Raw genomic sequence first — 24,113 nt, 5'->3', positions numbered from 1 at the left:
GTCCAGAAGAACGTACACTGCACCAATCCCCAGTCCAGCAACCACTTGATATCCAATCAATTCACTAAGCGGGGTGGCAGCATCCCAGGTACTCAGGAGGTACGTCCCGATAGGAATCAAAATTCCAATGAATTTGATCATGGCTGTGAATCGACCAGTCACGGACATTAGTATTGAGGTTATTATGACTGATACGTCCACTAACGAAGGCATAGTGGGACAGTCAGCGTGAAGACAGTGTTGCAAAATGCGGAAATTTTGGATTTGGCATACGCACAAGGAAGTATCACTGCCAACATGCGAAGAGCTGCGGTTGTCGAAGAAGTGTGATTCACAATGGTGAAAAATACTGGTATGAAATTTGGGGCTGCATAATATCTGGGAAAAATTCAGTCAAATCAAAGATCACAATCACCGTGCAAAACCTAGAGCTTACCCGAAGCCCCAACAGAATGTCGAAATAGAGAGAGCTGTAAAGTTGGGATACGAAAAGAGGGCGATGGGCACTACCAAGTCGGTGCCTTTGATCGGTCTAGCAAAATACTCGCCTAAGTTCACATGACATCATACTTTTTGGCGATAGGCGAAAACTTACGGATAGACCTCCACTAGTATAAAAATGATTAAAGCGACGACACTTGCACTCAGACTTCCAATCACAAGTGGATCATTCCATTCTCCAGTATCAGCACTGACTCCAAGCGCAACCAAGAAGAGAACAGAGCTTGTGACAAAAAAGAACAGTCCAATGAAATCAACTCTTCCGTGTTTTACAACCTCCTTTTTAGGGAATTTCACCAGCGTGATGGCTACAAAGGCCACGACGGCAGGTATCAATGTAAGAAAGAAACAGAGCCTCCATGTTAGATTATCACTGAGTAGGCCACCGACAATAGGTCCAACTGAAACGAAGTCATTGTCGTCAGGATTTTCGTTTTGGGCAAACGACAACACACATGAACGCACGACACATACTTAAAGTCCCTGCGAGAACAGCGACCATGTTGCCAGCCAAATAACTGCCCCGCTCACGCGCGGGAACCATTTCACCCAGTGCGATGTATCCCAGGCCCAAAATCCAACCACCAGCAAGACCTATTTTGATGACAATGTTACAACCTCATTCCCTGAAGCCTCTGCGACGATATTGCTCGCCTTGCCATGCACGAGCAGCAATCAGCCATGCGAGGTTTTGAGCAAATCCAGCAAGCGTAGTTGACGCTATAAAGGAACAGCACGCGATGGTAAACATTGTTCGTAAGTTGACTCGAGTTGCCAGTGCCGAGCAGATCTATTGAAAAAGAAATTTATAAGTGAATTTTGATGAAGAGCAAGGCTGAGACGACATATACTGGAAGACTACAGGCCAGACCGAGATTGTACACAGCTGTGACAAAAGAAAAAGTGAATCATCCCAGAACAGAAATTCGACATTCAATTTCATTGATTTACATCCAATCCAATACCTAAATGCGCTTGCGGTTAGTATTCAAACTCTTTTGACAAGCGCGATGTTGCCTTTTTCAACTTACAGTTTGTCGACTCGATTGAATGCCGTGGCAATCTGCGGCAGACTAACATAGATGATTGTCAAGTCGAAAAATGTCAAAAAGTCCAATACAGATATTCCAATAACCAAGAGGATGGCTTGACGATTCATAACTGTAAGGAAACAGAAAATACTGTCAGCAAGCTCTCACAGAGAAGCCCTGCCTATGTTAGATGGATGCACCGGTTAGTGATGACGTAGCAAGAATATTAAAGTGTTCATTTTCTATGCGTCTTCCTTTCGTACCTTACAAGTGTAACGGAAAGAAGAAACCCCAAACTTATGTAGGGCCGCCTCACGTCGCGTTGACTGCCGCCCATCGTTCGAGTGGAACAATCTCAACGAAACTGGTTTCAAAACACGTCGGAAATTGATTTGAAGTGTTCCTTGCTCTAATTGGCATCTGCTTTCAGCACCTTCCTTCGCAACTTCTCCACCAACCCCACGCTCGCTCGGCAAGTTCATACTAGACCGATCGCCCTTGTTCGCTTAGTACGAACTGGTTCGGCCGAAGTAAAATATCGATGCATGGAATCCAGTTACCAGGATCTTCTCTCCCACACGCGTTAAATGGTGTTTTCTTGATTGCCTTCTACGTCTGCTATAATTGGCTGCAACCAGGATAAGATCAGCAGATTAAAGACCACGGTACTAATCTGTGACAGGTAAATATCAACTTATTACGTGTAAATTCGTTGATGTGCCCTGGATGCATCTCTCTCAATTCGTTGTCACACTCCAGAATTCTCAATACTGAAACGCACCGATGGCTGTAGGAGCTGAACTGGTAGCTAATGTCCTCCCCGAGGTTCGGGTAGGACTATCCTGACTATCCTGACATGGTCAGTACTGGCCCGACCTCGCCATGGTATGATAATCTGTTCGGGTTGCAAAACGTGTGGGCTCACCTAGCACGTTTTAGCTCGCCCAGAGATCTGTTATGGCGAGACGGAGACTGCTGCCTCGATTTTGAACAAGTTCAGGCGATGAAGGGCCTAGAAACACATGAGGGTTTTGTCAAGGTAGATGTGTTTTCTAGAGGACATCGTGGGACAGCAGTTTTCTCAACGATCTGCTTTAGACTGGAGTGGGTACCATTGTACGTGGCAAGATTGATCATCTTTGCAATTGCTCCGCGCCGATATGGACCGCTTACCAGTCCAAGAAGATCAGACGAAACATGCTGCAAAGAATGTGAGGACACAGCCGAATCGGCTGGAACTGTACGCTACACTGATTCTGAGATTCAAAAAACGATTTAAACTCGCATTGAACAAATTACAGAGGGTGAGATTGTGCTGTCAGACTCATGCTTCGTGGTTTCTCAAAAGGTGTTTTTTGAAATGGGGATCTCGCTAGCATACTGTTGTAAATCTACTGTTGACTACAAGGTCGCCTTTCCTCCCACTGTTAACGTTGGCAAAGATCAGCATAAGCTAGTTCTGGAGGCGGCTGCAGCAGTAGGTGAGAAGAGAATACACCTTGTTAGTATTGGCGACTTGCTGTGGGGCTTGGCAACAAGGTTCTTATAGTATTAACTGGAAGCTTTCTATAATATTTGGATCCAAAGGAGGTAGTAATGGTATGGAGATTTTAGCTTCTCCTTGCATCACAAACATGGGAATTTCTTCGTTGTTGGTGCAGCCCCAACTGAAACCCTTCGTGCCAATCCACACCATTTTCCACTATTTGACATCGATGAGCAGTGTATGCTAGTAGGGTGCTCTGTGTTTGTGGAGCTCATTCGACGTCGCTTCAAGCGAGAGTCTAGATCTAATATAATGTATGTGGTCCTGAAGTACCAATTCACGTCAAAATAGCAGTATAGATCTCTTATATTTGTACATGGTTGTCTGGCACCAAGTGACCGTACAAGCTCAATCTCATTCCATAGTTTATTGTTGAATGGACGCAAATTGACAAACCAAAAGTTTGGTGGAATGTAGCTCGATGTATTTATACCTCGACTCTCCCGCGTGTCGCGTGCATAAATATCCTGATCCTTGCTGCATCCAATATCTTATTGTTCCAACCGAGACCCCACACGTTGTTCGAATGAGTCAAAAACCAAACCTAGAGCAAGAGTCGGCGCGTCACACCCAAAGGGATTTTGACAATGAAGTCTAGATACTTTCAGGCACGTCATTGTGGATCCCTGTAATTCCACTGAGGACTGCCGACTGCTGGACCAAGTCTGGAACAATGTTTCAAGGATCGCGTTCCGAGGAATGCCCAGAGCCGTCTTTGTCTCGAATGCTCCAACGTCTAAATTCAGTAAGGAATCCGTGAATTTCCCGTGCAGCTGTGAGACGGCCCTGTGTCAGTAACGAAAATCCTCGAGTGCCGACCACCATCAATCACGAAAACCAGTGAGGACATGAGGAGGTATCCGCACATCCTCGAATCAAAGATTGCAGAAAACTTGAGGGGGGACTTCAATGGCAACGAAGAGTGTCGCGTTTAATAATTTCGTACATTTCAAAAACACCATTCTTCTTAGGACCTCTTAATATCAAACACAAACCATGAAGGACGTTGAAGGAGTTTTACGAGGCACTTGCCTTAGCTGCAATGGGTGCACAGAGTACGCTCTGAAGGAGAAGTCCAATTCATGTGATGAATGTGGATGCTCTGTCACGCGTCACAAGACTATTGATGAATCAGGCAAGCCTATATATTTCACGTCTAGTTTATTTCGTTATGGTGGTTGTTTGAAACATATGAGAACTATGGACAAGTCGAGAAAACTCTTAACTGACCCTTGTTTCATTGCTGTTATTTAGTTCGTGGACGAACTGGAAACCTCTCTATGGTCGACCAAGCTCTTCAAGGGAGAGGAGAAAACCGATTCGAGTTCGTCGCTTGGTGGGTTTTCTACAGTGTCTGCCTGTGGGGTGCCATCACTGCTCTCCTCACGATGTACACACTGTCTGGTGCCAACCGTGGAAAGGCTCAAACCTTTTTCAACCGCGACGAGGGCTCGACTATGTTCAACAAGTTTACTTTCATTGGGTATGTGTCCTTGCCATTGCACCCTCGCCACACCCTTTTGAAGTAACCTATCATCTAACACGAGCTTTCTTCTGTTGCAGATACACCTTCGGAATGGCCTTCTCCTTCTTCTCCTACATTGGCTCTGCCAACGCTGAACGACGATCCTTGTCTCTGGCTCTCTTTGGAATCAAGTTCATCGCTTGCTCCACCTACTACCTCCAATGGAAGAAATTGACTCCCGCAGTCATGATGCCATCCGGTGTCCCATGGTTGACTTCCCGTAGTATGGAATGGATGTTCTGTACCCCTGCCTTGATGTGGGTCTACCGTCAAGTTACATGTGCTTATGATCCTATGCACAACTCTCTTGCCCTCGACATTATCATGGTTGTCACTGGTTGGTTGGGTGCCATCATGAAGGAACCTTTCGCTACTTGGATGAACACCGTCTCTTGTTTGGTCTACCTTCCAGTTATTGACCACCTTATGGACATGTTCCAACGTGCTATTGAACGCAAGACTGACTGCCGATTGGACAAGCAATCCTTGTATATGGCTAAGTGGATTGTCTGGACCGCCTGGTGGGGAAGTAAGTAGAACTTCTCAAAGTTGTGGTTGTTCGCTCCAAGGTTGTTGCCCATCTTCTAACTCAACAATTGATTTTTTTATAGTGACTGTCGTCTACTATTTGCAACGTGACAAGTTCGTTGACTTTGCTACCGGTGAAGCCTTATACTTCTGTTGTGACATGATCGCCAAGGTTATGTTTACCTTCACTGTCTTGATGGCCACCACTGAACGTGTTTAAAAAATATACCCGAAGTGTCTTGACATCAACTGTAAAACAAACAAATCAACACTCAAATATCAGACAAAAATGATACCCCAATAAACACAACTTGAAGCAATGTAAAAGAAGCATAAATTTTGCAACGATGCTGTTTGAATATGAATCAAAGACAACGTGCTAGCGACGAGAATTTATTATCGAGTATCTCCCAAAGTGATCTTGCGGACCGCATGCTTGCATCGACTCTTAACTGAACGCAGAACGAGTGAAATGTGTTGTCAACAAAAGTACGCAACTAGGAATATTGAATAGAAATTGAAGCAAACTCAAGGCGTAAGCTAGCGCTGAATCCCAGAACTCTGAAAATTTATCAAATTCAAAGTTCTTTTATCTGTTTCCTTGGATGTCACATCACTCGTTATTCCAGCGAGAAACACCACAAGAATCAAGAATCTCAGCTCGAGTAATAGATAGAATGCTGGGTCATTAATAAAACACACCTTCTGATACGTGAATGCACACATAAAAGACCTTTAAAGTTCGTTCTCTGTAATTCCAGCGTTTCCATCGGACTGATACTCTTGACTAACACCACCCCCAAAATTGCCCTGATAGAATCCGCACCTCCTCGAATCAACCGTTGGACCAACATGAGGGGGGATTCAAAGGGGATTTCCTTACTTTCAGACAATTGATTTTTTTTGCTGAACGGTCCCCATCCTTTCTCATTTCTTTTTTGGAACGTTTCAAACGTAACAAGCAGTTTAATTATGAAAGACGCACAAGGTGTCGCCCGTGGCACATGTCTGCAATGCAAGGGATGTATGGAATTCGCACGCAAAAGCGAGGGTAATCAATGCGATGATTGTGGTTGCTCTGTGACGCGACATGAGACTATAAAGGGTGAATGTAAGTGGCAATTTCGTGTTATTTGCGGTGCATGAGATGATTGTTCAATTTCTTTTCACGTTTTTGTTCCTTTTGTATCATATTTGATACAAAACAATGAACTAACTTGACCATCAAATTATAATAGTACCTCCTCCATTCGCACATTTGTCGGTAGTCGACCAAGCTCTATTAGGAAAAGGCCACAACAAGTTTGCTTTCGTCGCTTGGTGGGTCTTCTACTCCATCCTCGCATGGGCATCCATCACTGCCGTCATCACCATGTATACCATGTCGGGAGCACACAAGACCAAGGCACACATGCAATTCGTCAACGACACTGACTCGACCATTATCCACAAAATCTGCTGCATGGGATACTCGCTTGGAATGATATTCTCCTTCTTTTCATACATTGGCAGCAGCAACCCCGAACGAAAATCCTTGTCCATCTCTCTCTTTGGAATCAAGTTTATCGCCTTCTCCTCATACGTTTTACAATACAACAAGTTGACTCCTGCTGTTATGATGCCAACTGGTGTACCATGGTTGACTTCTCGTAGTATGGAATGGATGTTCTGTACTCCCTGTTTGATGTGGGTATACAGACAAGTCACCTGTGCTTATGATCCCATGCACAACAGTCTCTTCCTTGATGTTGCTATGGTTGTCACTGGATGGTTGGGAGCCGTCATGAAGGAGCCTTTTTGTACTTGGATGGATACCACTTCTTGCTTTGTCTACCTCCCAGTTATTGATCACCTCATGGACATGTTCCAACGTGCTATTGAACGCAAGACTGAATGCAAGATGGACAAGAGATCCTTGAAAATTGCACAAAACGCTGTTTGGGCTGCTTGGTGGGGATGTATGTATCCATTCATCGTCACACGGTCTTGTCCTTTGCTCATCACTGACTCGTTCTTATTTCAACCTAGTCACACTCATCTACTACCTGCAAAAGGACAAGTTCGTTGACTTTGCTACTGGTGAAGCTCTTTACGTCTGTTGTGACATGATTGCAAAGGTCGTCTTCACTTTCGTCGTCTTGACAGCTACTCAAGAAGCTGCCTAAATATGTAACAAATATCAAAAGCAAATGAAAAGAGAAGTCCAATTTGATACCCGAATAAAGTAAACCTCACTCGCTGAACAACTTTTTAATTACTAACGCAAGTGAAGAAAATGAAGGTATAAAGACGTGATTGCCCGTGTTTGCAACGCTGACATACAAATTACGCGTATATTGTAAATTTGGCTGGTCAAAATTGCGTTCTTCAAATACAAAATCAGCAAATCAACTCAAGCTGTTGTATCCAACAGTACTATCAAACACAACTCAATGAGTCAGAACGAGGCTTGACAAGAGGGTCATTCAAGAGTGCTCAAAACCTTTTCGGACGATTCACTGTATACCCTGAAATGAGTCTCGAACATCCCTAACTTTGTCTACTTGGATTCACCCACAAAAACCCGCACAGTGACACTGGAAATCACCTTCGTCCTGCCTTGAATCAACGGTAGCAGCAACATGAGGGGGGATTCAAGGGATTTCGCTTTCTACGTGTTTGATTGTTTGTTGCTGTTGCAAGAAGGAAAACTCTTGCATTATCTTCATTTTTTGACCTAGTTGCTCTCTTTTGTGGAAAGCTCAAAAATGAAGGACGTGGAAGGCATCATGCGTGGAACGTGCGGTGCATGCACGGGCTGCCCTGAATACGCGGTTAAGACTGATGGTTCAAACACCTGTGAGGAATGCCAATGTCCTGTTGGGAGACACGTTGCAGCTGATGGAAATACTGGAGGTAAATTGGTTTAATCATTTCGCGTAATTTATGAAGAGGCTTATTTGAACGCGTTCTCCCTGACTAATTTGTTGTACCTTGCACTAGACGGCACTGGTAAAAATGCAAAAGGTGAAAAGGTGTCGCTAGTAGGTCAAGCTCTTGCAGGAGCCGACAACAATCGATATGCATTTGTCGCTACCTGGGTATTTTACTCCATCCTCGTTTGGGGATCCATTACTGGCTGCATTACTCTATACATGCTCTCTGGCGCACACAAAACCAAAGCTCAAGCTATATTTGAAAATGACCACATTTCCACTATACTACACAAGTACTGTTGTGGTGGCTACGCTTTCGGTATATGCTTCTCCTTCTTGACCTACCTCGGTACCCGCAACCCTGAGCGTAAATCGTTGGCAATTTCACTTGTCGGAATCAAGTTTATTGCCTTTATGTCATACTTTTTGCAATTCCACAAGTTGACTCCTGCTGTCATGATGCCAAACGGTGTGCCATACTTGACTTCTCGTAGTTTAGAATGGATGTTCTGTACTCCTTGTTTGATGTGGGTTTACCGTCAAATCACTTGTGCATACGACCCAATGGCCAACAGTATTGCTCTGGATATCGCTATGGTTGTCACTGGTTGGATTGGTGCTGTTGCTCCTGAGCCATATGGTGCCTTCTGGAACACCGTTTCTTGTTTGGTCTACCTCCCTGTCATTGACCACATCATGGACATGTTCCAACGTGCTATTGAGGAAAAGACTGACTGTCGATTGGACAAGCAATCCTTGTACTGGGCTAAAACCGCTGTTTGGGCTGCATGGTGGGGATGTAAGTAAAAAGTGAAAGCTTCGTCACCTACGAAACCCGATCGAATCTCATACAACATTTATTGCAGTCACTGTTGTCTACTACTTGCAAAAAGATGTCATCGTCGACTTTGCCACTGGTGAATTTTTGTACGTCTGCTGTGACATGATTGCTAAGGTTGTCTTCTCCCTCATTCTCATCAATGCGTAAGAAATTTGTCTGCTTTTGTTACTGTAATCAAAGCAACTAATCAATTTTTGGTTCTTGCTCTTACCTAGCTCTCAAGAATCATCCGCCGCTGAACGGGTCGGCAAGCTCTCTGCCGCTGCTGCTGAACTCGAAACTCAAATGGATAACTCTGATGCTCTCTTGGAGAAGATGATGCCCGCCAACGTTTTGGAACAAATCAAGAATGGTCAAGGAACTGAAGCCGAGGAATTCCAAAGCGTCACTGTCTTCTTCTCTGTAAGATACTGCTTAATTCGGATTTTTTTTGGTGTGATCATCTTATGAAAGCCCACTCAACCCCACTTTCGTCTCATTAGGATATTGCCAACTTTGGTTCATTGTCAAACAAGGCCTCTGTAAGTTCCGAACTTGTAATACTCAATAAAATATTCAAATGCACTCACACGCTCATCAACAAACTATAGGCTAAGGAAATGATTAACATTCTCAACGCTCTCTGGCGTGAATACGATGTGGTCGCTAAGAAATGGAACGTCTACAAGGTCGAAACCATTGGAGATGCTTACCTCGGTGTTACTGGTTGTCCCAAACGTTGTGACGGTAATTCCTATGCTCTTTGCTGTACTTGACTTCAAAGTATCAGGTATCCTCAACACCCTATTCTCTTCTTTTATAAGGTCACGCCGTACAAGGTGTTAACTTTGCCATTGATTTGATTGCCATGGCCAAGGCCTTCAAAGCCGGAAACTTGGATGAAGGAGTTCAAATCCGCATTGGTCTCAACTCTGGATCTGTTACTGCTGGTGTTTTGGGTGACTTGAATCCTCATTGGTGTTTGGTCGGTGATACTGTCAATACTGCTTCTCGTATGGAGTCCACATCCAAGCCGTTGTGTGTACACATTTCGGAATCTACTTACAACTTGGTTAAACATGATCCTGTAAGTATCATGATTCGTCGAGCCTCTAGGTGTGTACTATGAATTGAAATATGATAATAACATTTATCACGCTTTATTAGACTCTTGACATCTCTGCTCCTGATGTCATGAACGTCAAGGGCAAAGGTGTAATGAACACCTTCTGGGTCCATGGACGCAAGTGAACGACGGCTGAGTGAAAAATACCCATCCCACAAGGATTATATCAAAGCTTTTGTACAATTATCATAAAAATTTAAAATTTAAAACGGAACATGAAGGGAAACGTAAAGCAGCTTTGCGTTTGAAGAATGGATCAGGTATCTAACAAAGATCCTTGTTTTCTCACTATGCGATCGCCCTTTTGGACGTGTTTTACGTGAACCTTCACGTAGTAGAGATGTAACAAAGCTGTGATCTGGCGCCGTTTTGTAGCGATTGCCCTCTGATCACGTCGACTAAACTCCCAAAACCTCTTTTTTTGCATGTTTGTCATAAAACAGAGCTTTAGACCTTTGGGCCGTTTAGCGATATCTAGGCCAGCATACACTGTAGCAAGGGCGTCGAAATCACTTATCTATCATCAAGGAGCTCTCTTTAGCGTGATGAATCCATTGAAAAGAGCAACCGAGCAAACACCATCAATAGTCAACAAGAAGCTGAAAATGGATGCATCGGAAGAAGATGCAGAAGTAGTTTCAATGGATCAGGATGTATCCGAAGAAGCTGGAAATGCCGTATCAACTGCGCAGTCTGGACGACGACCACAAATCAAACTCGAGAATCTGTTGAGGGCTTGGAATGGTGTGGATTTTACGCAAACCGTTTGAGAGTGTCGACAGTCGACTTCTGCTTATCTGGATTTTTTTTGATTAAAGGTGTTGATTTACGCAAACTGTTTGAGGGTGTCGATGTCAAATTTACGAGATTCAAGAAGCAGCCAACTTGGGATTCTGCTTATCTGGATTTCAATGTACGCGATCCGTCCATGATTGTTTTATTGCACACAGCTCTCCATACGCTGACGATCACCATAATCGCTTAGTCCTTTGAAGAACGTGACAAGGCAATACAAAAGTTGAACGGCCACATGTACAAGAACAAGAAACTGGCTGCCTCGATACCTGTGAGTGCACAAGACAACATCATGCCCTGCCTCAATATTGACTTGACGCTCCTTTTGTACAGCCTGTCAAAACTCCTAAAGCCAAAGGAAAAGCACCAGTCAAGAATGTCGAACAAGAAGAAGACACTAGAACACCTGCAGAACGTCTCGCGGATCAAACCACGCCATTATGGAGGTATGATCGAGCTGTGCGCAGTTTTTTACTCCTCAACGATCGCTCCTAACACTTGCTCAACTAGAATATCATATGAAGATCAGCTCAAAGAAAAGGAAGAGGACATGAAGGCCATTTTGCTGAAGTTCAAGCAAGAGCTGATGAAACTGGCTGAAGGATCTGCAGCTGCTAAAAAGGAGATTGCTTGGATACAGAATGCAACGTACGACACCCAAAAAAGACACGCCTTGTATAGATTGATGACGAGCAATCAATTTACATATGTTATTCTTGTAGAGATCCTACTGGTCTGCCGTGTCCTGTCGAACCGATTGTCCCGTCACCTGTTATTAACGGGTACCGTAATAAGTGCGAATTCTCAATGGGATCGAACTTTGAAGGTACAAGAGCATATCAAGTTGGTCAAGAAGTCCTTTAATTTATGTCTATGAAAATAGGTGAAGATGTTGTCGGGTTCCTTGTCGGGCTATACAAGGAGGGATTGGTTCAAGTTCTGGTAACTGACTGCGATCATTACTTCAGTGCCGTTATTGGTCGCTCAACTTCCATCCTTGTCTTATAGGAACCCGGTGAACTCAAACATATACCACCAACCGCCAAAGCTATTGCTGCAGCCGCACAGGTACGCGAGTCAGTACAGTTTTCAGACAGTGAGCGGTTAACACTCAATCCGAGAATAGAGGTTTATACGTCAATCTGAGTTTGCTGTGTATGACCGTATAACCAAAAAGGGCTTTTGGAGGCTGCTGCTAGTCAGAACACCTCGTTCTGGAGATGGTGAGTTTGCTTCTTCACGCCCTTCGACTCGATTCACGTTTGCTCATATCTGGCTGTTTTGTTAGTCATGGTTTTCGTCCAAATCAACTCTCAAGGCTCCGACTCGGTTCTAGTCGACAAGGAAAAGATCAAGATGAAAGCCTTCTTTGAAGAGTGTGTCAAAGCAGGAGAGTTTCCTCTTACTACGCTGATCTTTCAGGTACACCGAACTTTGCACGGTTTTGTTTTGTTTTGCGCTTGCTTTCTGATAGCTCTGGCCACAATTAGGATACTGATGGTGTTTTCAATGGTATAAAAGATGACAATCCAGTTGAAGTGGTTATCGGGCCTGGCGAAATTCATGAAGAGATGCTCAATCTGAGGTAAAATCAATTGTTTGGTACTCTTGGCATCCTTTCTTTTGACACCAAATTTCATCCAAACATAGGTTTCGCATATCACCATTCTCCTTCTTCCAAGTAAATACACCAGCCGCCGAACTCCTTTACACGACAGTCCGAGAATGGTGTCGACTAGACAATGCAATACAAACCGAAAATTCATCAACCACGCTCCTCGACTTGTGTTGTGGAACTGGAACAATTGGAATCACGATGGCCAGCCAAGTAACTCGTGTTGTAGGAATCGAGATTATAGCATCAGCAGTCCAAGATGCTGAAAAGAATGCAGCAGCAAATGGAATTACGAACGCTGTGTTTGTTGCTGATCGAGTCGAGGCTGCTATTCAGAATACTATCAAGCAGCACTGTCCTCCTGGATCTACTGTTATTGCTGTTATGGGTACGTGTGTGTGATTGTGAATTTTGGTGAATTGAAGAATGAACATATCTGTTCTGACTGTTTGTTTATTTGTTCAGATCCACCTCGACCAGGTGTCCACGCCAAAGTCGTCACAGCTGTACGAGAATGTGCATTGATTGATCGAGTGGTATTTGTTGCTTGTGATGCCGAAAAGAGTATGCCAAACTGGATTGAGTAAGTCCCATTCGAGACATTCGACGATAATCGAGGTTTTTTTTTGCTCAACCATATTTACACAATCTTACTAGTTTATGCCGACCTACTGGTGGACGTATTCGTGGAAAACCATTCAGAATCGAAAGAACTCAACCGTTTGACTTGTTTCCGCATACTAAACACGTCGAATTCGTCCTCGAGTTTGTTCGCGACAAAAAGATGTAAATTGCCAACATGCTGTACACTATACACGATCTGACATGAACATCTATTACACGTGATTTTATTTTGTACTTTGAAGCGATTCGTTGGCTTGCGGTTAATGGCATCTCCCTTTTTTTCGTCTCGTCATTGAAACAAGCCAAGCAAACAAAGTCCGCTATCCAGAAATCAACACGAGGAGTGGGCAATTAGAATCAACACATCTCCACATAGAAATACTACTAATACATAGAACAGAATGGGTCTAACCGTCTGTATCGTTGGTGCTGGGTGAGTTAGAAGCCAGACAGTCTGGAAATATTGTTGTTTGTATCTTTTTCGAGCTCTTGCTGGTGTTTTAAGGCAACGATCTGATCGTTAATAGCCACAATTGATCATTTGGAGACCAAAACTAGTAGCTGATCGCTTAATTCATCCTTTAGATGCTCTGGTCTCTGCGCTGCTTTGAAACTGCAAAATATCTCTAATGTCGACTACCAGATTTACGATTACGGAAATGGTGCCGGTGGAACTTGGAACCACAATAGATATCGTATGAAATTAGATACTCTCTTTAAATCGGCGTCTTCTGACCTGGGGGCCTGTGATGGCACTCGTTTTGTCACAAGCCTTTTCTTGAGCCTTTGTGAGCTAAACCCTACTACCATTTCTAGCTGGAGCTGCTTGCGATGTGCCCTCGCATCTATGTAGGTGGAGTTTCTGCTCCACAATTCCAATTCTGACAACGAAAACCAATTTGTCTGAATTCAACTTTATCATACAGACTCATACAGTTTCATTCCAAACCCAAACTGGACTCGAGTCTTCTCTCCACAACCAGAAATCGAAGCATACTTCGCCAAAGTCGCCAAAACGTATGGCGTAACGCCCAAGATTCAATTTAACACTGAGGTCGTTGAAGCACATTGGAATGACGTGTCAAAGCTATGGACTGTAGGGATTAGGAAGAATGGAACTGATGTTGTTACAAAAGCTGAATTCAATGTGCTCATTATGGGTGTTGGGCAACTCAACAGGTGCGTAGGATAGATACGTGATCGACCTGGCAGTAGTTGAATTCACCCTCTCAATCGTTAGACCATACTATCCATTTGCACAAATCAAAGGCCTCTCGGAATGGAAGGGCAAGATATTCCACAGTGCGCAGTGGGACGAATCGTATGATGTTTCTGGCAAAGCAATTGCCGTAATCGGGAACGGCGCGTCGGCAGTACAGTTCATACCACAAATCGCTCCCAAAACCAAGAGTCTCGACGTTTATCAACGAACTCCCAATTGGTGTATCCCACGTAACGATTTTGCCTACTCGGCGGTCGCCAAATTCTTGTTTTCATATGTGCCGTTGCTTCGATGGTGGTGTAAGCAATTCCTTTCACTTGTTCGAATTCTTCCTCAATTGACTTATTTGCGTTCATGATTGTAGGGCGATTCGTCATTTATTACAACGTATGGATCTCTACTTGGAACACACAACCTATACGCTCAGCTAATTGACGTTCCTTTCCATTCACTGCAGACCGAGCTATTCTGGTTCAATTTCTCAACACCAGGAGGTGCAATAAGCAAGGCTATGACTGCATTGGCAACTTCGCACTTGAAGAATCAAGTCAAGGATCCAAAGCTCCGAGAGACTTTGACTCCAGATTATCCTATTGGGTACATTTAGATCTTGCGTCATGATTTTGGTGCCTCTGCGCGCATGGGCTGACAAGCATTTCCCGTCAACAGATGCAAACGAGTACTCATCACCGACGACTACTACCCATCACTACAACTCCCACAAGTTTCTCTCATCACCGACAAGATCACATCCGTAACGTCCGACTCTGTAGTTACCGAATCAGGAAACACACGTAAAGTAGACGCAATCATCCTCGCTACCGGCTTCGAAACCACGCGATTGTTGTTTCCAGTAAAAATTACTGGTGCAGGTGGTGTTTCCTTGGACGACAAGTGGAAGAATGCGCCTTCGAGTTACTATGGCATTACGACGAGCGGTTTCCCGAATATGTTTATGTGCTATGGACCGAATACTAATTTGGGTATGGACCACAATCTCTGAAACCTTTTTTATTGTCGATGGTTTGAGACTGACAAAGCTCAATTCTGGATAGGTCATTCGAGTATCATCTACATGATTGAATGTCAAGTCAACCGTACGTGTCTTCCCATCTTGTTTGTAAATGCTTGAGACGGACGATATAACCAGAAGCGCGTATCTTAGATATAATGCAAATGGTTCAATCCCTCGCTCTGAAAGAAACAACCTACTTTGACGTTAAACCTGAAGTAGAAACCGAATTCTACTCTAAACTTCAGCAATCTTTGAAGGTATGTGATCATTTGAACATTCTTTGCCAAACTGCCGCGAGAGCATTAAAAGCGAAAAAACGAGGTTTTCAAGACATTATTTCAACCCGTTTTACAATTGCTTCTTCTACACTTCTCATCTGACATCGTTCTCCCTTGTCCATCCAGACAACAGCATGGGCTTCATCATCCTGTAACAGTTGGTACAAGACAAAGGATGGTCTGATCACCAACAATTGGTCATCATTGTAAGCAATCTGTATGCGATTATCGATGTGGTTTTCGATCTATTTTTTTGTCGTCTTGCAACCCGTCAAATCCTGAAAACACTTCACAAAAGCTTCATCTTGTGCGCACAGAATGATTCGCTCGCTCAATCTATCTATTTCGCACTTGTAGCATCACAAAATACTGGCTAGACACCCGTCGCGTCAAGTGGAACAACTTTAAGCAAGACCCTCCGTCACTATTCACGTCACTCCGTCGATACGGAAGTGACAATGCACTAACCTTGACTGCAATCGCGGTTATTGGTGGTGCTGCAGCTGCTCGTCATTTCCTCAAGCAATAATGTCATACGTCTAGTTTTGAGGACTGTTTTTGTGGTGGTAAGGGTGGAAGTAGTATATGAACATACAGAGTTGTTTCGTTATTAGAATGTAAGGTGGAAAGAAAATAGATCTTGGGTATTTTCGAGGCAAAGTTGATAGTCATTGGTTTTATGAAGATGATGTAATGTTTTTATTTAACAGTTTTACAAACAAACAGCAGCCGGATGTCGACCCAACTTGTTTCAAAGACAACCTGCTCATCCGAAAAACATGTTAGCAGCGACATCCGGATTACCTCCTGAAGCATCTAGTGCAGCTATAGCTTCAGCCCTTGTCGCGCCCAAATCAACTAACGACTGTATAGAAGCTTCGGGATATTTGGCTGCAGCTGGATTATTACTATTATTGGCACCTCCTACACCAGCAGCTCGTGCTGCTGCAGCGTTCCCAGCAGCTTGAGCAGGTGGTCGAGACGATGGTGGTACTGAGGATGATGATGACGAAGGTCCACCGAGAGGCTGACCGGATGGTTGTGTTGGTGATGTTGCCATAGGAGAACCTGAGGTTTCCCATTTGGCTTTATCGGGTAGTTCGTGTTCGGATAGGAATGGAATGTCTTCTTCGTTGATGACGAGGACATTCTTCTTGAGGTCTATACACGCTTGATGGCGTTTCAGCATGTCGAGACCAAAGAGTAAGTCAACACCCTTTCCCTGAGACAGAGGAGATATTAGAAAGGAATCATTTGGAACAAGCTGAGTGAATGACCACGGTCAAGATGACCCACTCTACCAAAAAATCGCCATATATACCTCCATGATGGTGAAGGAGCACATCAACACCTGACCTCCAATCTTGAATGGAGCTGCATGTACACGACCCAAGATCTTTGCTTGCCCAACACCAATAGCCACACCTAAACAAAAGTCAAAATATGATGTTAAAAAAAGGACATTGAATGCGAAACAGCTCGCAAGCTCAACCACAAGTCCAACCGCTAGAATATCCAAATCAACTCTCTTACCAGCAAACCTCTTATCCAACAGATGCAATATTTTACACTTCTCCGCACACTCTGGACTCATAATAGTAGCCTGAGCACCTGAATCCACGAATGCTTTGACAGGTATCGAGTTGACTTCGGTATTTATATACAGCATGATGACACGACCGAATGATTCAGGATTGTATTCCATAGCAGCTTCCATGTTCTCGTCGACATTCTTTTGACGAATTGCTTCTTCTATTCGGCGTTGCGCTTCTGGGTTGAATGGGTCGTCGTCTAGTGCGGCCTAGTATATGGAGGGTATTATGAGTTGCGATTGGGGAGTGATTCCAACGGTGGAGTGCGATCTGTGTAATTTTTTTTGGCATACCATTTCAGCAGCAGCTCGTTCCTCATATTCACGTCGTTGCCTTTCAATATCCATGATCATTCTCCTGAATTGTTCAGGATCTTCGAGTGCTGCAGCTGCGAGTTGTGGATTTCTCTACAGTGTGTGTTGGGTGTGAATACGATGCCAAAAACAATTCAATCATACAACCAAACGACACCCAACTGATGCCAATTGTGTCATCGCACGTGGATCCGATAGCAGCTGTTGCCGTAATGCCTCTGCAGGATCTCTGTATATAAGGAGCGGGGGGTGTAATTTAGTCACGGTTCTCGAGATCAAGGGAGGTGCTCAGCATTCAACACACCCAACAGGCCTTCCTCCAGCAGCACCGACACCACCCGCAGCAGTACCAGCTCTCTTTACAAACAGGATGTCATCCTGAGCAACGCCCAATTCCTGCAGCGTTTTCGATACATCAAGCAATTCGACCCCATTGTGAAGAATGGTTTGTGCGTTGGCTGGGATGCGTAGTTCTGCTTCGGCTAGTGCTTTGAGATTCTGGATCTAATGTATAGAATATGGGTTGAATTTTGGTACATGATGAATGCGTGATTTAAAATCTAACAAAACATTAAACAGCTATAGAAAGCCACATACGCTAATAGTAGAGTCCACTTCCAGATTGTGCAAGTCACCGAATTCATTGGTGAGTGATATCCTCATTGCCGTATCTGTCTCTCTTCTCGAGTCTCTTGTCTCCTTGTTTTATGCTGCTCGATCCTCAGGTGTTTTGACAAAATGAAGGGTTGCTTACGCGTCGACTGACCTTGACAGTTCGGAATATGGTCTCGGAAAATCAAGGAAGTCAGGAAATCAATCAAATTGTCTGGGACTCAACTCTCCACTACCAACAGGACGTGTCACCTGTGCTTCTTTTCAGTTTAATAAGATAACAATTGTCACCAACTGACACACAGAAAAATACAATTCTGTTCCAAAAAGACCCAAATACCAATGAGATTATGTGTAAAATGCAATAGTTACGTGTTCTGCGACGGTTTCCCATGTGTTTGTCACGTCATGGGCGCACATCGATTTGATCTGAGGATTTTGAAGCTTTTCCATATCTTCCAAACTATGTATGGAGATAATGGGTGAAGCATATGTAAGCAATACAAAGCTTTTGTAGCTTACATAGGTTTTTAGGAAAACTTTGTTGTCTAGAATCCGAAGTATCGTTTCTGTACTTTGTTGCGTATAGCGAGAGACTGTACTGGCTACAGCGTATACACGATTGATATGGCTACGACGTGGAGATTACTGCGACCAATACTCTCGCAGAAGAGTGCATCATCAGCTCAGTTCTCCGCACTCCGATTTGCATCATCAAATGCAAAGAGAGATGCTCAACTGGACCAATACGGGTAAGGCTGCCATGAGCAATGTTGAATAGAGTCTTTAATGTGTACATTTCATTGCTATTATTGCTCTACTTGTATTTCATTAAGAGCTTTGTGTGCATCGCTGGCATCAACCACGTTTGGGGTAAAAAGGGTGTTTAACAAGACAGAGCGGAAGAAGCACCACTACATATTAATACTCATCATCGCTCAAATCTAATCACCCTATCTGTAGGCCTCTACCAACTGCAGACCCATTCCTACCAGACCCACTGAAACAACCTGCCTCTGACTTATGGCCAACTGAAAAAGACTTGGCTGCCACACCCGCTGCATCACAATCCACTCTCCCTCCACACCCAACATCATCTCCCGACTTCCCCTTCTTCCAACACCCACTCTACATCCCCCTAGCCCAACCAAAAACAGGTCTAGGCACCATAATCCCTCCTCTCAAATGGCCCGTATACGACCAATCCGTGCTATCTGCACAGCAATCAAACCTGCCATCTCCTCCACGATGGTGGTATAGCGAATTCGGGAATCGCGAAATGGATCCTATAGGTGATTATCCACGAGATGTGCCCATGCAGTGGACCCAGTTGAGAGATCCATACAAGTATTGGGATCAGCAGGGACGGAGAGAGTATGGTGAAATCATGTATGATCACGATAATTATACAGATTTCTTGGGTATTGGACCTGAAGTCCATTGGTGGGTACCGTTTATGGGTATGATGAAGGCATTTGGGTTTATTGGGTTGGTGGCCTTTGGTGTCGCGTGGTATGATCCTTCGGCTCATATGCTCTTTGTAAGTGCTGGTATATCTTGATCTGTTGCCACAAGTGGTTTAAGAGTGATAATGGTTTGTTCCCTAACACACACACTCTCTCCTCACCTCCCTATACTATTTAGACGGATCGAGACTACCCACATGATGGTCTAAGAGTCGAATTGGGTGGAAATCCAGAGGAGCATGATGATAATTGGATGGCTGCTAGGAAACTATAAGCTATACACCATTATAGAACAAACAAACAAGAATAAGTAGTACGAGGATCCCGAGAGAATGAATGACAAAGAAAGTTCAACTCCAAATATATCAATTACAAATGACACAAACTGTGGTTTGCCGCGATCAAAGGCTCAGTGGACAAGTGAAAAAAAGTAGCGCAGTGTCAACCATACGCAATGCACGCGTTTGCCAACGCTACTCAATCAATGCGCTTCGTGTTCTCACACTTCTCGTAGATGCCAAATGTAATAACATTGTATTCTTTTCTATACAAAAGTGTGGTAATATTGGTGATATGAGGAAAGCAAAAAAGATGTTTATGATGATGACATGGCGGCGATATCTCGTGTCAATATATGATAATTATATACATTAAGTAAAAGATGTCTCACTCAACATCCATTCCTCAAAGGTCTTGACCACTATCAAACAGTATATCATCAAACGACTGTACATCCCCAAAAGTTTCAAACCCTTGCATGATAGCTGGAGACAATTCATCATTCGACATTTGCGTTAAAGGTATCATTTGCTGTAGTGATTGATCTGCTATTGGTGTATGTGGTGCTGAAGTAGTAGGGGTCAAAAAGCTAATGATGGGTGCTGATTCTTCTTTCGTATGTTCATTCCTGCTGCTACTGCTGCTTCTACCGTCGTTTGTTGTGCGAGAGAATCTAGATTGTTTTCTTGTTGGTGCTCCAGATGCAGATGGTTCTGCTGAAGGTGGTGGTGACTGAGTACAGAAAATGTGAGTAGTCAAACAGAGGGGGGAATACAGTTCGCAAAAGTGAGAAATGACGAAAGGACGAGATTTCTTACCCTTCCATTGCCTCCACCTCCAAAACTGCCAGTCGAATTATCCGCTCTAAACGTCGCACTATCAAACTGATCATCCAACCTACTAGCTCTATGATGGTGACGATTCGGAGAATGCGGTGACAAGGCAGTAGACCTTCGTCCCCACTTCCATCTGGTTCTTGTAAATATGGGTTTTAACCATTGATTATCAAACGATATAAACCAATGCGAGAAATCCTCATCTCGTGCAAGCCATGGATGTCCTAATAATGCATGTATACTGCTTCCGATACTCATTCGACCATCTGCTGATGGCAGAATGTTGCTTGATGACGACTGTCCTGACCTAGGCAACGGCCGTTGCTGTTGTCCGTTACCATTCATATTCTGTTGACCTTTCCGACCACCACCACTAGCATCACCATTAAGCAAATCATCGGATCTCGGAGATACAATATCATCATCAGGTAATACATGATCACTCAAATCCACATATTCTGCTTCTTGTGGATGCCTTCGACCTCCGACAGGTGCTATATCAGCATCAGTCCAATCTAGAGCATCATCTCCATCAGACGAGTCTGTATCATCTTCGTCATCGAAATCATCCATATTGCTATTGTTGTTGCCGCTGTCACCTCCTAATAATACACCATTCGACGAAGAGGACCTTTCAGACCGTTTCTTACGATCAACACCAGTCCGAATCCCCAACTCTACTATCACTCTCGGCGTAGTACCTCCCAACACAATGACCGATATAACACATACTACTAGAGTCGTGGTTCGTATAGCTTGTGCTGCGGGGCCCGAGACATCGAATGACAAAGCGAAGGCAATAGCACCTCTCAAGCCTGCCCACCATAACATGAGTTGATGGTTTCTCGGGATGGGATCCGGTTTGTTTGGATACATTCGACGATTCATAATGTTGATTAGGTTTGCAAGTGGGATTACAGAGACGTAGCGAGCAAAGACCATAAAGACCAGAGTGAAGACTATTAGGCCTGGTAAATATAGTGTGTCGTCACTCGTAAACAGTGTTACACCGACTAGTTGAGAATGGAGATAGAATCGGTAATTAAAAAAGAAAAAGAAGAGGCTATTTTCACCAATGTCGACGACAACTCTGTAACGCATCATAGCATCAAATTACATTGGCTCTGGATTCAATACTTACGGTAGATAAAGACAAAGTTCTCAGAGAGCTGAGACAAGACTCGAAACATGTATTTCGTAGTTCGACGTGATCGAACAGACATGTTATCATAAGCATCTGTATATGGAAAGAGACAAAATCAGTCACAGTTGTTTGAGAAGTGCCACTTGTCGAAGATGATTCTCCAAACAATCGGACCAAAAAAACCTCGAGCAAAACCAGAACAATTCTTACAATGTTTAAGAATAATCCCACAAAACAACAATGACACAATCCCACTAAACTGTAACCCATTCGACAAGAGATACGAAGAATACGCCATGATGATAACAAGACAAGATTCCAATGAAGGAAACTCATAAAGCTGACTGTGTTTCAACATCAATGCAATAATGAGTGATACTACAGTTCCACACAATATCGATCCAAGAAAGACACCAAAGAAGGTGACTATTCCAGCAACCACATTTCCAAGTGAGAATTCTTTGCCCGTGAATTGTCCCAGTGTGCTATACAAATAAGGTGTGAGTACGGAAAAGCCTTGCGCGATAAGAATGCTTGACGAGGTGTGAGTTTTTTTGTTACCTAAACAAGACAATCGCAACAGAATCATTCAAAATCGATTCTCCGAAGATAATGGCATAAAGCTTCGGATCAACCTAACACAGACAATTTGCGGTCAAGATAGGCAACAAAAACGAGGAAAGGAACTTTTCAATACCTTCATCTGTTGAAAGAGCGACAACACAGCAACAGGATCAGTAGACGACAAGATAGCTCCAAATACAAGGCAATCCATCATCGTCATTTTTAATCGATGCATTCCAGCCAAAACTAGGAAGTAGACCAGCGTACTATGAATGAAAATGCATGAGAAACAGAGCGAGAGAAAAGAACAAGCCCAGAACGTTGTCATGGCATCCCGAAGGCAAGAGACGCACCCAATGATGACAGTGCTTATGAATGTACCCAATAACGCAAATGTCATGATCGATCCGATGTAACGAAAGAAGCTTTTCTGATAGACAACAAAGGATCAGAAATTGAAAACTGTTTGAAATGTCTACCACAAAATCAGCCACTGCTATGCTGTGAAATCATACCTTCTTCATGTCATACCCCGAATTCAAAATTATAGGAGGTAGCAACAAATTGAAAAAGTACCGATGATCAAAAGCCACGAAGCCTTGTATAGCAGCTATTCGAGAAGAAAGATGGCTTTCTGTCAGCAAAAAGTCAACGTCAACGAGAAGAATTCACGTCAACATACGCGATCCAAAACGAATGATGAGGCCGACGAAAATTCCTGCAAAGAAGGCATTCGGTTTAGCACTTGGCCAAAGCAAGGGAAAAAAGGAGTAACCCCAGAACTGGGAATGTACCAAGGAAGATCGACACAACACTCTCATGAATAATCCTAATACGATTGATCTGCAGATAATAAGAAGTCAGGAGCGTCACCACCAGTAGAGATATGAGAATCAAGAGCGCCCATGCCAAAGAGATCTCTTCTTGTACTAAAAATTCAATATTACATTAGCAATTGACGGGAAATACGTGCAAGATTCCCCTAGTTAAGACATGCCTGGCGTTGGAGTCGGTGAAGGTGAAGCAGTGGCCGTAAACGTGGCTATGACTGTGGTGAATAAGTCGAAGCTTTGTGTAGGAGAAGGGAGCCAGTCAGGTTGTGCTGGAGAGAGATAGTCGCTTGTTGGAGACTCCATCTGCGCGACTGGGTGATGTCAGTACGCAAGGGGCATACGACGGATCAGAGCGAAAGAATTACCTAGGTGAATTTAGCTTCCAAGCCTCTTATTATCTCTAGAAATGTTCGATTGTGTGATGTCAACCTTTGGGTTTGAGGTTTGACAGCAAACACAGATCAGAACGGAGATTACTTCTTCTTCAAGTATCAATCAAGTATCAATACGACTCTTCAGTCTCATTCTCCTTCACCAAGTTCCTCACAAATCAGAAAGGCTCAAGAAAAGTTGATTGTGCAAATTAAAGACTTTGTCCAGAGCTTTATGACAAGAGGCACACTCCAAAGCTCTTGGTGTATGTATATCGCTCCAAGTTCTCTTCCAGTTTACAAGACAAGTCTCTAACTAACAAACGATTAGTCTCAAGAAGGGTGAAGCGTTGAAAGCGTTAGAGTTAGTTCCAAACACAACCATTAAAAGAGTCGTTTTTGATCTATACCATTTGATTCGTATCGCGTCAAATCACGTCGATGCTCGATATGCATCTGAGATCACGTATCTTTTATTGCTATAGCTTCCGATTACATATTTACAATGCAAACCGGTCACTTTTCAGCACCCTACTTACAAATTACCATTATTATTATTTT

At 43.6% G+C, this 24,113-nt stretch overlaps 7 protein-coding genes across 7 annotated transcripts; 5 read left to right on the top strand and 2 right to left on the bottom strand.

Annotated features, from left to right (window-relative positions):
* Positions 1 to 3,777: 3,777 nt before the first annotated feature.
* On the top strand, positions 3,778 to 5,351 carry SmJEL517_g04190 (uncharacterized protein; the record flags this gene model as incomplete). The annotated part of the gene is made up of 4 exons (XM_031170118.1): positions 3,778 to 3,823; positions 4,333 to 4,561; positions 4,642 to 5,132; positions 5,215 to 5,351. 4 exons carry the CDS (start codon positions 3,778 to 3,780, stop codon positions 5,349 to 5,351), a joined length of 903 nt encoding a protein of 300 aa, XP_031023880.1.
* A 752-nt stretch (positions 5,352 to 6,103) lies between these two features.
* On the top strand, positions 6,104 to 7,296 carry SmJEL517_g04189 (uncharacterized protein; the record flags this gene model as incomplete). Its single annotated transcript, XM_031170117.1, has 3 exons — positions 6,104 to 6,242; positions 6,370 to 7,089; positions 7,160 to 7,296. The coding sequence occupies 3 exons, from the start codon at positions 6,104 to 6,106 to the stop codon at positions 7,294 to 7,296; spliced, it is 996 nt and encodes a 331-aa protein (XP_031023841.1).
* Positions 7,297 to 7,878: 582 nt separating this feature from the next.
* On the top strand, positions 7,879 to 10,117 carry SmJEL517_g04188 (uncharacterized protein; the record flags this gene model as incomplete). Its single annotated transcript, XM_031170116.1, has 8 exons — positions 7,879 to 8,026; positions 8,114 to 8,845; positions 8,913 to 9,030; positions 9,103 to 9,289; positions 9,370 to 9,408; positions 9,478 to 9,613; positions 9,691 to 9,953; positions 10,034 to 10,117. The coding sequence occupies 8 exons, from the start codon at positions 7,879 to 7,881 to the stop codon at positions 10,115 to 10,117; spliced, it is 1,707 nt and encodes a 568-aa protein (XP_031023840.1).
* Positions 10,118 to 10,537: 420 nt separating this feature from the next.
* Positions 10,538 to 13,192, top strand: SmJEL517_g04187 (uncharacterized protein; the record flags this gene model as incomplete). The annotated part of the gene is made up of 14 exons (XM_031170115.1): positions 10,538 to 10,736; positions 10,811 to 10,905; positions 10,978 to 11,058; positions 11,121 to 11,233; positions 11,298 to 11,435; positions 11,510 to 11,613; positions 11,671 to 11,729; positions 11,796 to 11,855; positions 11,914 to 12,010; positions 12,076 to 12,209; positions 12,278 to 12,372; positions 12,438 to 12,790; positions 12,868 to 12,985; positions 13,060 to 13,192. 14 exons carry the CDS (start codon positions 10,538 to 10,540, stop codon positions 13,190 to 13,192), a joined length of 1,779 nt encoding a protein of 592 aa, XP_031023837.1.
* A 3,115-nt stretch (positions 13,193 to 16,307) lies between these two features.
* SmJEL517_g04186 (uncharacterized protein) lies at positions 16,308 to 18,110 on the bottom strand (the record flags this gene model as incomplete). The annotated part of the gene is made up of 7 exons (XM_031170114.1): positions 16,308 to 16,763; positions 16,863 to 16,966; positions 17,075 to 17,342; positions 17,427 to 17,540; positions 17,610 to 17,676; positions 17,752 to 17,951; positions 18,045 to 18,110. The coding sequence occupies 7 exons, from the start codon at positions 18,108 to 18,110 to the stop codon at positions 16,308 to 16,310; spliced, it is 1,275 nt and encodes a 424-aa protein (XP_031023836.1).
* Positions 18,111 to 18,686: 576 nt separating this feature from the next.
* Positions 18,687 to 19,799, top strand: SmJEL517_g04185 (uncharacterized protein; the record flags this gene model as incomplete). The annotated part of the gene is made up of 3 exons (XM_031170113.1): positions 18,687 to 18,811; positions 19,023 to 19,599; positions 19,704 to 19,799. The coding sequence occupies 3 exons, from the start codon at positions 18,687 to 18,689 to the stop codon at positions 19,797 to 19,799; spliced, it is 798 nt and encodes a 265-aa protein (XP_031023839.1).
* A 410-nt stretch (positions 19,800 to 20,209) lies between these two features.
* On the bottom strand, positions 20,210 to 23,484 carry SmJEL517_g04184 (uncharacterized protein; the record flags this gene model as incomplete). The annotated part of the gene is made up of 11 exons (XM_031170112.1): positions 20,210 to 20,536; positions 20,623 to 21,653; positions 21,782 to 21,877; positions 21,995 to 22,269; positions 22,346 to 22,419; positions 22,482 to 22,614; positions 22,702 to 22,778; positions 22,864 to 22,958; positions 23,031 to 23,092; positions 23,185 to 23,277; positions 23,342 to 23,484. 11 exons carry the CDS (start codon positions 23,482 to 23,484, stop codon positions 20,210 to 20,212), a joined length of 2,406 nt encoding a protein of 801 aa, XP_031023838.1.
* Between the last annotated feature and the right edge of the window lie 629 nt (positions 23,485 to 24,113).

This window comes from Synchytrium microbalum (genome assembly GCF_006535985.1).
Source record: "Synchytrium microbalum strain JEL517 chromosome Unknown SmJEL517_scf0027, whole genome shotgun sequence".
Lineage (NCBI taxonomy): Eukaryota > Fungi > Chytridiomycota > Chytridiomycetes > Synchytriales > Synchytriaceae > Synchytrium > Synchytrium microbalum.
This window is presented reverse-complemented; position numbering and strand designations above follow the sequence as displayed.